Here is a 12,765-nt window from a genome sequence, read left to right as displayed (position 1 = left end):
GTAAGGCATGTAAGCACCTCAGGGTTATTTACCTGCAGCAGGTGTGGGTGTGGTAGCTGGTGGGGCTCCATCTGCAGCAGGTAACTCATATTCACACACATATGTTGAACTCTAGAACCAAGATTACAGGTAGAGCTTTATGAGACAAGCTTTGGCATATTTTAATATTTATAAAAAAGCCTCCATTTTGTAGACTGTACATCATTCAGACTGCTTGCACTTCACAGTACACTAATATCTTTCTAGTTTGATTGAATATATATGTTGTATCATGTGTATGTATGACTGGATATACTGTCTTTAAACTGTACCTCTGTCTTTGGTGGCTTTGAAGTCTTCACTGGATTGAAAAGTGCATCTGTGAAATCTAAAGAAAACATTGAAAAAATAACACTCACACAAGTGTTTCTCAGTCTTCAATGGATGGACGTTTGCTGTATGAGTGTAAATGTATGCTTATAGGACAGTGAGAGTACCAGCGAACGCAGCAGGGATGTAGTCCTTTACTTCAAAGTGCACAAACAGAGACGGAAGCATGAGCGGCATGTTACTCTCACTGCGCAAACAAATGTGCTGGAAACCTGCAAATCAAACACACACTTGCACATTTACACACGGTATAACATAATGTATATAAAAGCACATGTAACGCGTACCACAAATCATCATTTAAAGTATACATCTCATGTAACATTATCAGAAGTGTGAGTGTTTAAAGGAATAGTTCACCCAAAAATTTTATTCTGTCATAATTTACGCACACTTAAGTCATTCAAACCATATTATTTTATTTCTTCACAAAAGTGGAACACAAAAGTAGATGTTTAGCAGAATGTTCACTACGCTATTATAGCTCTGTGTGTGCGGAACAGACTGAAATTTAAGTTGTTCAATGTATATCTTCCCATTTTTTGTCCTTTTTAGAGCCTGGCAGAATACTGTAAACTTTCTTTGGATTGAAAACAAATGCTTAGACATTCTGATTAAGATCTCATTTGTGTTTCACAGAACAAAGAAAATGGGGTCAGAATGAGAGAGTAAATGATGACACAGTTTTTGTTTTTGTGTGAACTATTTATTTAAAATGAAGGTATTAATTAAAACCAAAAGGGTTTACATCCTGAACCTAACTGCTCTAACAAACAAATAAGATCATTTTATTAATTATAACAGCTAACTAACTAACCGACTAACTGACTACTTTGTCTAACTAATTAAATCATTTTATTTATCATAAATAACTACTCGATCTAACTAATTAGATCATTTGATTTATTATAACTAACTACTTGATCTAATTAATAAGTAAATTTTACTTGTCATAACTAACTACTTTAATAAGATCATTTTTATCATAACTAACTAACTAACTACTCAGTCTAACTAAAGATAATTGTATTCATCATAACTAACTAACTAACTAACTAACTACTTTAACTAATAAGATCTTTTTTATCATAACTAACTATCTAACTAACAACTTGAATTAACAAGATCATTTTATTTATCATTACTGCCTAACTGACTAACTACTTGATCTAACTAATAAGGTAATATTAATTCATCATAACTAACTACTAACTAACTAGCTAACAACTTGATATAACTAATAAGATAATTTAATTCATCAGAACTAATGAACGAACAAACTGACTAACTAACTAACTACTTTAATAAGATCATTTAATTTATCATAACTAACTAACTACTCAGTCTAACTAAAGATAATTTTATTCATCATAACTAACTAACTAACTAACTACTTGATCTAATTAATAAGATATTTTTTATCATAACTAACTATCTAACTAACAACTTGAATTAACAAGATCATTTTATTTATCATTAATAACTAACTGATTAACTACTTGATTAACTAATAAGGTAATATCAATTAATCATAACTAACTACTAACTATCTAGCTAACAACTTGATCTAACTAATAAGATCATTTCATTCATCAGAACTAACTACTTTAATAAGATAATTTAACTTATCATAACTAACTAACTAACAATTCGATCTAACTAACAAGATCACTTCATTCTTCAAAACGAAATACTTATCAACTAACTCGCTAACAACTTGATCTAACTAATAAGATCATTTTATTCATCATATCTAACTACTAACTAACTAGCTAACAACTTGATCTAACTAATAATATCATTTAATTTATCAGAACTAACTTACAAACTAGCTAACAATTCGATCTAACTAACAAGATAATTTTATTCATCAAAACTAACTACTTACCAACTAACTAGCTAACAACTTGATCTAACTAATAAGATCAATTTATTAATCATAACTAACTACTAACTAACTAGCTAACAACTTGATCTAATTAATAAGATAATTTAATTAATCAGAACTAACTAACACTTTGATCTAACTAACAAGATCATTTTATTAATCAAAACTAACTACTTACCAACTAACTAGCTAACAACTTGATCTAACTAATAATATCATTTAATTTATCAGAACTAACTACTTTAATAAGATCATTTAATTTATCATAACTAACTTACTAACTAGCTAACAATTCGATCCAACTAACAAGATCATTTTATTAATCAAAACTAACTACTTACCAACTAACTAGCTAACAACTTGATCTAACTAAGATACTTTTATTCATCATAACTCACTCACTCACTCACTAACAGCTCAAAGAATAAAATGGAGTCAGAATGAGAGTAAATGATGACAGAATTTTCATTTTTGTATGAAGTTTTGCTTTAAAAATGAAGTTGCAATTAAATCCAAAAGGGTTTCACATCCTGATGTTCCTCAAAAAACTTTGGTGCTGCTAAGAACAATTGAAGAACCTTGTACTGTATATGGCCAGTCTCACCTGTTTGAAGAGCGTCGAGTGGAATGATTCGGTGACCTAAGAACTTGCCACCATCCTCAAGAACCACAAGTCTGAGATAAGCCATTTCCGGCAACAAGATCTGATTAACATCACAGAAGCATTTAACTTCAGAGCAGCTCATCAGCTTCATGAAGCCTCATTAATGTACAGTATGTTATGGGCCATTAAACTGCTAATCTTTAACTGTCTGTTTTTGCACATCACTGACCTTCTCAAAGACGAATGGCTCCTCGTTCCACTCAGGGTTGATAGCGTTTGGTGTGGTAGTCCATTTGGTGCGGTACTTTTTTTTGGGGTCTTTTGGCAAACCAATGAGCTCCACCTCGACTCCGGTCTTTACATTCTTATCAGACAGGAACTGACCCGAGTAGATCTGAACAGAATGAGAGGTTACAGTTCACTGTAGAACTCTATTTTCATGTTTTAGGCCTTTTTGGTCCATAACTCCCCAATGTATAAACCCACTAATGTAACGGTATTTCTGAGTTTTGTGACTTTTAGAACATAATATACTCATAAGTTTACCTTAATTGTGAGCGTGCTGGCAATAACAGTGTCAATCCTGTCAGAGAACGGATCAAACTTCTTGTCACTTCTCCGCAGGACGTCGTGTTTGAGCAGGTAACCCGTCCGACCGTTATACTCAAATAGAGCCATGTTCAGCTGCATAGGGAAATCTGTAGAATCAAATACATGACAGGTTCAACCTCAACTCTCTGTCACTAAAATTCGTAAAAGAAAAGAAATATTGAAAAAAAAAATTTTTATATATATATATATATATATATATATATATATATATATATATATATATATATATATATATATATATACACACTTATATCATTAAAGTCATTAAAACACATTTTTTTAACCACTCCACAGATTTAAAATAAGCAAAATATAGTTTTGGCAAGTCGTTTAGGACATCTACTTTGTGCATGACACGAGTAATTTTTCCAACAGTTGTTTACAGACAGATTGTTTCATTTTTAATTGACTATATCACAATTCCAGTGGGTCAGAAGTTTACATACACTAAATTAACTGTGCCTTTAAGCAGCTTGGAAAACTCCAGAAAATGATGTCAAGCCTTTAGACAATTAGCCAATTAGCTTCTGATAGGCTAATTGTCGTCAATTGGAGGTGTACCTGTGGATGTAATTTAAGGCCTACCTTCAAACTCTGTACCTCTTTGCTTGACATCATGGGAAAATCAAAAGAAATCAGCCAAGATTTGTGGACCTCCACAAGTCTGGTTCATCCTTGGAAGCAATTTCCAAACACCTGAAGGTACCACGTTCATCTGTACAAGCAATAGTACGCAAGTATAAACACCATGGGACCACGCAGCCATCATAACGCTCAGGAAGGAGATGCATTCTATCTCCTAGAGATGAACGTAGTTTGGTGTGAAAAGTTCAAATCAATCCCAGAACAACAGCAAAGGACCCTGTGAAGATGCTGGAGGAAACAGGTAGACAAGTATCTATATCCACAGTAAAACAAGTCCTATATTGACATAACCTGAAAGGCTGCTCAGCAAGGAAGAAGCCACTGCTCCAAAACCACCATAAAAAAAGTCAGACTACAGTTTGCATGTACACATGGGGACAAAGATCTTACTTTTTGGAGAAATGTCCTCTGGTCTGATGAAACAAAAATTGAACTTTTTGGCCATAATGACCGTCGTTATTTTTGGAGGAAAAAGGATGAGGCTTGCAAGCCGAAGAACACCATCCCAACCGTGAAGCATGGGGGTGGCAGCATCATGTTGTGGGGGTGCTTTGCTGCAGGAGGGACTGATGCACTTCACAAAATAGATGGCATCATGAGGAAGGAAAATGATGTGGATATATTGAAGTAACATCTCAAGACATCAGCCAGGAATTTAAAGCTCAGTCGCAAATGGGTCTTCCAAATGGACAGTGACCCCAAGCATACCTCCAAAGTTGTGGCAAAATGGCTTAAGGACAACAAAGTCAAGGTATTGGAGTGGCCATCACAAAGCCCTGACATCAATCTCATAGAAAATATGTGGGCAGAACTGAAAAAGTGTGTGCGAGCAAGGAGGCCTACAAACCTGACTCAGTAACACCAGTTCTGTCTGGAGGAATGGGACAAAATTCCAGCAACTTATTGTGAGAAGCTTGTGGAAGGCTCCCCAAAACGTTTGACCCAAGTTAAACAATTTAAAGGCAATGCTACCAAATACTAACAAAGTGTATGTAAACTTCTGACCCACTGGGAATGTGATGAAAGAAATAAAAGCTGAAATAAATCATTCTCTCTACTATTATTCTGACATTTCACATTCTTAAAATAAAGTAGTGATCCTAACTGACCTAAGACAGGGAATGTTTTCTATGATTAAATGTCAGAAATTGTGAAAAACTGAGTTTAAATGTATTTGGCTAAGGTGTATGTAAACTGTATATATATAGACAGGACATAAAACAACACTGCACCATATTCACAGAAAGAATAAATACTATTATTACTATTAGATGCTACATTTGGATATTTTGATTGTTTTTTGAATTGTTATTTTATTTTATTAAATTAATAATATTTATTAATAAAATAAAATAATTATATTTTATGTATTTATAATGTATAAAATAAAATGGGCCCTGTTCACACATGACACACGAAAAAAAATGCTGTTAAAATTATGCAAAAGATTTTACGCGTGAATTGTTTATATAATCAAACAACACTGCACTGTGCTACAAAAAAGTGCTTGGATTAAATTAAATTAAATTACATTTTAAAATTGATAATTCAATAATTGATGTAAAATGTATGGCACAAAAACACTGGCATGCACAGAATACACACAAGAAGAAAAAATGACACTTGTAAACACTATTACATATAAACACTTCATGAAGTTTCTAAATGAAGAATTTAATTAAATAATTTATATTCACAGACACATATCAATAAATATGATATGCAGCCGTAAGTGAATATTTTTGTGTTTTGTGCACGAGTGCATCAGTTGGCTTTTGAAACAAACATAAGTGTCTCACCCATAGTTTGGTAGTTAAGGGCCACAAACTGACACCCTGCGGTCCAGAACGGCTGAGGATTATAGTTTGAAGAATCAACACGGGTTCCTTTTGGGTAAATACGACTCATCTGCCTCTTATTATATCTACAATCAGCAGTATAGGAAACATTTGACATCCATACTGTAAATACATCTGTTTTTAGCTTGTGAATGTGCTTGTTAAGAATGTTCCAGTTAAGAAGTCATTTGTAGAAATATAATTGCTATGAAAGGATACTCTGCCCATTCCACAGCGCTCTTAGCGATTAAACTTTCTCCTTTGGTTTCCACAAATGAAGAGATCACGTAACTCTTGTTCTTTTCTATATTTAGACAAAAATAGATGATAAGAAATCAGATTAGTACTGTATGAATCATTTAGAAATAAGCAAAAATAAGCAAACAACAGGGTCATTCCTACTATGCAATAATCCATTATATCCTCCTCATAAATGTCCATTATTAAACTCACAATTTTTAAAGATGGAAATTAAGTGTCATATTTACATTGTAAAAACTTGCATACAGTAAAAAGAATTCAGATGCATTTTATCATAAATATCGCACATACAGTGCATCCGGAAAGTATTCACAGCGCTTCACTTTTTCCACATTTTGTTATGTTACAGCCTTATTCCAAAATGGATTAAATTCATTATTTTCCTCAAAATTCTACAAACAATACCCCATAATGACAACGTGAAAGAAGTTTGTTTGAAATCTTTGCAAATGTATTTAAAAAAATAAATAAATAAATCACATGTACATAAGTATTCACAGCCTTTGCTCAATACTTTGTTGAAGCACCTTTTGGCACCAATTACAGCCTCAAGTCTTTTTGAGTATGATGCTACAAGCTTGGCACACCTATTTTTGGGCAGTTTATCCCATTCTTCTATGCAGGACCTCTCAAGCTCCATCAGGTTGGATGGGGAGCGTCGGTGCACAGCCATTTTCAGATCTCTCCAGAGATGTTCAATCGGGTTCAAGTCTGGGCTCTGGCTGGGCCACTCAAGGACATTCACAGAGTTGTCCCGGAGCCACTCCTTTGTTATCTTGGCTGTGTGCTTAGGGTCGTTGTCCTGTTGGAAGATGAACCTTCGCCCCAGTCTGAGGTCCAGAGTGCTCTGGAGCAGATTTTCATCAAGGATGTCTCTGTACATTGCTGCATTCATCTTTCCCTCGATCCTGACTAGTCTCCCAGTTCCTGCCGCTGAAAAACATCCCCACAGCATGATGCTGCCACCACCATGCTTCACTGTAGGGATGGTATTGGCCAGGTGATGAGCGGTGCCTGGTTTCCTCCAGACACGACGCTTGCCATTCAGGCCAAAGAGTTCAATCTTTGTTTCTCATGGTCTGAGAGTCCTTCAGGTGTCTTTTGGCAAACTCCAGGCGGGCTGTCATATGCCTTTTACTGAGGAGTGGCTTCCGTCTGGCCACTCTACCATACAGGCCTGATTGGTGGAGTGCTGCAGAGATGGTTGTTCTTCTGAAAAGTTCTCCTCTCTCCACAGAGAAATGCTGGAGCTCTGTCAGAGTGACCATTGGGTTCTTGGTCACCTCCCTGACTAAGGCCCTTCTCCCCCGATCGCTCAGTTTGGCCAGGTGGCCAGCTCTAGGAAGAGTCCTGGTGGTTCCAAACTTCTTCCATTTACGGATGATGGAGGCCACTGTGCTCATTGGGACCTTCAATGCTGCAGAAATTTTTCTGTACCTTCCCCAGATCTGTGCCTCGATACAATCCTGTCTCGGAGGTCTACAGACAATTCCTTGGACTTCATGGCTTGGTTTGTGCTCTGACATGCACTGTTAACTGTGGGACCTTATATAGACAGGTGTGTGCCTTTCCAAATCATGTCCAATCAACTGAATTTATCACAGGTGGACTCCAATCAAGTTGTAGAAACATCTCAAGGATGATCAGTGGAAACAGGATGCACCTGAACTCAATTTTGAGTGTCATGGCAAAGGCTGTGAATACTTATGTACATGTGATTTTTTCCGTTTTTTATTTTTAATAAATTTGCAAAGATTTCAAACAAACTTCTTTCATGTTGTCATTATGGGGTATTGTTTGTAGAATTTTGAGGAAAATAATGAATTTAATCCATTTTGGAATAAGGCTGTAACATAACAAAATGTGGAAAAAGTGAAGCGCTGTGAATACTTTCCGGATGCACTGTAAGCGTGTCTATAAAAACAAGTACGTTTAAACTCACTTGCTGCGTTCTCAAAAGAGATGAATTTGTTCGGCTGAACGTAGTTGACTATAGCTGACATCTCTTCATATGCTGTCACTTCCTGTCCAGCTGTACCCTGAGAGGAAATCAAAATGATAAGAGCTAAACAGAAGGTGAATAAACTCTTCTTTTAGCAGATGATCACTTACCAAAAACAACTTAAAGGATATCTTTACTACACAGAATAGTTAAACCAAAGATATTTCTCTAATAATCTTCCCCTCTGCTGTAGCTCTTAAATCAAGCATGGCGCTTTGATAAATGATGTTTGGTCATGTGACACTCAAGGGCCAATGGCAAGAGAAAGCTACAGCGGATAATTTTGTTTTCAGCGAATAATGACTTAATTTCAGTCTGTTCGTCACACAAAGCAATAAGATGACTTCAGAAGACATAAAACAAAAGCTGCAAGCAGCAATTAACGGGGTTTCAAGCAGCATAGGAACTTTGAGTGCATGTGTTACAAGATATGAAGCATAATTCAGACCTAAATGTAGAGAAAGCAATGAAATGTACAGCAACATCAGGAAAATATACCATGCTTTTAATATTTTTGACTGTTATAGCATCACCTATAGCCTGATGTTCATGAAACTTTGCATGCTTTTTCAAAAGCATATTCCCCATATGCGTACTAAATGTAATGAAAACAGGTTTCTTTGAAGAGGCCACACCCATATGTTTAAATAATGAGAAATATGTAACAAACAACTTTTTTTGACCAATGATTCTTGAGGGTAAGCTGTTCGGAATGAAGAGGTTTGGCATATGATATGGAAAAGTTGTGTTTGTGAAACACTATAGAATATACAGCCTTTAACATGCATGTGAAACATGATAGCGTCTTCTGGTGGCCATTTTTTGATTTAATTACCCAGACCTCTCTTATGGATTTTCTCCCCTTTTCTCCCCAATCTAGCATGCCAAATTCCCAATGCGCTCTAAGTCCTTGTGGTGGCATAGTGACTCGCCTCAATCCGGGTGGCAGAGGACGAATCTCAGTTGCATCCGCGTCTGAGACCGTCAATCCGCGCATTTTATCATGTGGCTTGTTGAGTGCGTTACCGCGAAGACTCACGCTATTCTCCGTGGCATCCACGCACAACTCACCACGCGCCCCACCGAGAGCGAGAACCACATTATAGCGACCACGAGGAGGTTACCCCATGTGACTCTACCCTCCCTAGCAACCAGACCAATTTGGTTGCTTAGGATACCTGGCTGGAGTCACTCAGCACGCCCTGGATTCAAACTCGCGATTCCAGGTGTGGTAGTCGGCGTCTTGCTGAGCTACCCAGGCCCCCGACTATCCTGCATTTTCAAATAAAGAGATATTATCAGCGCACAATTGTTTGGTGCTGTTCTTTGTAAAAAGTAATGTCATCAATTTCAGTGTTGTGTGGAGGCATGCACATGTTCTAACAGAAGATGGAGAGATGCTAATTGATAGCACAAGGTATTTACAACAGTTGTATGGTAAACAATTATTAGGTTGTTTCATGTGATGCATGGAGGTTGAGAAAACGTTTGTGGAAAACTTAAGCATATTTGACATCAGCATAAAGCTCTGCTTGCATGAGTTAAAGAGACAGGTTAAAAGGTATCATGCCACAAGGCAGTATGGATTTAGGATATGGTTATTGCAACACCCTGAGGTTACAGAGAAAAGCGTAGTGTATATTGACTAGTTGAACAAGCCAGAAATGGAGTGTGCTAGGAGTACTAAGGATATGTTTGAAAGTGTAAATGGGAATGCAGGAAGAGTATGTGTTGTGAAAGATATTGACTCTTCAGGAAGGTTTAGTATTTTTAGTTCGGTTTAAGGTTATGTGACCTTAACAGCCGACAAGACTATACATTGAATCTCAGAAATCATATGAAAACAGTGTGGAAGATTTCTCAGGAATAGAAATAATTAAGTGGCTAATAGTGTGTCTAATATGCTTATGTAGACAAGAGTATCTGGAGTGCAGTTCTCAGTCTATGTAGTTCAGGGCATGAGCAGTATGTGTGGCATAAAGGATTGTTGAGTTTGAATTTGTGTGTGGAATATCATTGGTAAAGGGTTACAGTTTTATCAGGGCATATGAATGGAATGGGTATATAAAGAGAGAAAAAAAAAGATAAAACCTGCAGGTAGCATGCATCAACCGTCAATGCATGGTTTTTGAGGCAAAGTTGTTCAGAATGATGAGACCTATTATATGATATGAATAATGTGTGTCTGTCTGAAACATTGCAGAATATACAACCATTCGCATGCATGTAAAACAAGATAGCACAAACATTCATAACTGTTATAACGCCAGTTATTGTCCGATCTCCACAAAATTTGGCATGCGTATTCCAAATGATATCTTGCATATGCGTACTGAATATGATGAAAATAGGACTTATCGTTTAGGAGTTATTGGCTTTTGTGTAATCTGGGCCACACCAATATGTTTACATTACCCTGTTAGAGCAATGCCATATAAAAAGTTGAACTTTTTTTGATAATTATTGATCTAGGCTGTCCAAAGATTCTTCATGTACAAGTTTTGTTGCTGTCACGTAAAAAACCTAGGACTAGTTTGCAAAAGTAAGTTTTTTAAACAATCTTAAAAATGTAACGAAGGATTTGTTTGACACCAATTGTTCTTGAGGCAAAGTTGTTCAGCAAGTGGAGATCTATCATGTGATATGTCCTAATATTCAGTGATTTCCATGCATGTAAAAAGCAATAGCGCCTCCCAGTGGACATTTTTTGTATTTTTGCACAGACTTCTAGGGCCAAGAGTCAAATATGCCCACCGCGTTTGGTTTCGATCGGCCTTTGCTGACCTTGTCTAAAAGCTACTGAATGTTGATTGGTCGATGGCGGCCATGTTTTTCAAGATACATAGAACTTGATGGCACCTTGGACAAAGACACTGCATGCAAAATTACAGGTCGATCAGACCAATGGCTCCTTAATTAGAGCAATTTTTGGTTTTTCATTTTTATAGCGGCACCAAATGGCCGAGGTTGGTAATTTTTTTAATGTGTCCTCAGAATGACCCCATACATAAGTTTCAAGAGTTTTGTGAAAATATCTCATACCGTTCAAGAGTTATAGGCATTTGCGTAAAAGTGGCCACTCACGCTTCGTGTGTTTCTGCATACCGTTGCAACGATGAATCAAAACTTTTTTTGAATCTTTCTGCACTGGTTTGGTACTGATCGGTCGAATGGCCAAGGACTAAATCGTAAAAGTAGGTTTTGCGGAAAATGCAAATGGTGATATTCATTTTGTTCGTCTTGAGCCAATGATTCGCCTTTGCTACATCGCCATCTATAGGCCAATCCCATTCCCCCAAAGTTTCATGTCTCTAGGCCTTACAGTTTGGTCTGCACGGTCAGTTTCAGGGCAGAATAATAATAATACAAATCTTAGCAATTACAATAGGTTTTCTGCTATTTGTGCTTGAACCCCTAATACCTTTTTTTATTAAAGTATTGATAGTTAAGTAATTGAAAATAGCACACAAGTCACATGAACTAATTTCATGATACTTTTATGGTCCTTTTTTGTCATTTTAGGATTAGATATATAATTTCAAAAAATAAAATAAAATAAATACATACAAAAATGCGCATTAAATTAAGTTAAATTACAGAATATGGTACACAATATAAGAATATAGAACACAAGTCATATGGACTACTTTTATAGTGCATTTTTGTCATTTTGGAGTTAAAAAAATTAAATAAATATATACTAAAATGTGCATGAATTAAATTAAATTAAATTACTGAATATGGCACACAATATAAGAATATTGAGCGCAAGTCATGTGGAATATTTTTATGCTGCTTTTTCCTCCCATTCTGGTGCCCTTTTACTTTTACTATATGAAAAACAACTCAGGATATTTTAAAAACTATATCTTTAGAATTTCTCATTTTGTGTTCCACAGAAAAAAGAAAGTCATATGGGTTTGAAGCGACATGAGGATGAGTAAATGATCACTTTTTCATGTGTTTTACAAGTAAATCACAGAGTACTTTACCTCATCAGAGTTCTTCATCTTCTCCTCATCTTGTTCATCATGATCGTCCTGTTCTTCAGTCGGCTCATCACGGGTATCTGTATCAGACCGACACAAAACCCCTTTTAGTTTCAGTTGTTGCATTTGAAAAAAAAAAAAAAAACAGCCTCCCAAATCAAACTTTGCAACAGGTTTGTGTTAAATAAAATAACATAAGTCTACAACACATGAACTAACTTTATGATACTTTAATAATGCTCTTTTGTCATTTTGGAGTTATAAATAAATAAATAATAAATAAATTCAATTTCGGGACTTGTTTTTAGCTCTGTTTACCTTGTGTGGCAGGTGCATCCTGGCCTTCTGCTGGAGCAGGTTGGCTTGGATCATCACTCTGATTGGACTCAGAACTCTCTGCAGCTACTTGTGGCTGGTCGGTAACAGCTTTCTTTGCGTTTTCTTTGTTTGGAGATGAGCTGCTTTTCTTATTCTTGATCAGTATTTTACCCATCAGCTCAGATGGACTCGGGACTGGATGACCTGGCTTGAGCTGAGAACCAAAACCATTGAATATT

The 12,765-nt window shown here is 36.1% G+C and overlaps 1 protein-coding gene across 1 annotated transcript in view; it reads right to left on the bottom strand.

Annotated features, from left to right (window-relative positions):
- The window catches only part of LOC127455163 (1-phosphatidylinositol 4,5-bisphosphate phosphodiesterase beta-2-like), a 55,161-nt gene that overhangs the window by 20,616 nt on the left and 21,780 nt on the right, over positions 1-12,765 (bottom strand). The window contains exons 14-24 of the mRNA XM_051722808.1: positions 12,527-12,740; positions 12,212-12,288; positions 8,160-8,256; positions 6,176-6,260; positions 5,918-6,042; positions 3,408-3,559; positions 3,091-3,255; positions 2,862-2,961; positions 477-581; positions 312-367; positions 33-111 (exon numbers count right to left, since the gene is read on the bottom strand). Of these exons, the coding sequence (XP_051578768.1) occupies positions 33-111; positions 312-367; positions 477-581; positions 2,862-2,961; positions 3,091-3,255; positions 3,408-3,559; positions 5,918-6,042; positions 6,176-6,260; positions 8,160-8,256; positions 12,212-12,288; positions 12,527-12,740 (1,255 nt within the window). The remainder of the gene's footprint in view (positions 1-32; positions 112-311; positions 368-476; positions 582-2,861; positions 2,962-3,090; positions 3,256-3,407; positions 3,560-5,917; positions 6,043-6,175; positions 6,261-8,159; positions 8,257-12,211; positions 12,289-12,526; positions 12,741-12,765) is intronic.

Source organism: Myxocyprinus asiaticus, chromosome 17, assembly GCF_019703515.2.
Source record: "Myxocyprinus asiaticus isolate MX2 ecotype Aquarium Trade chromosome 17, UBuf_Myxa_2, whole genome shotgun sequence".
Classification (NCBI taxonomy): Eukaryota; Metazoa; Chordata; class Actinopteri; order Cypriniformes; family Catostomidae; genus Myxocyprinus; species Myxocyprinus asiaticus.
The sequence above is the reverse complement of the archived record's forward strand: the minus strand, read 5'-3'. Positions and strand labels throughout refer to the sequence as shown.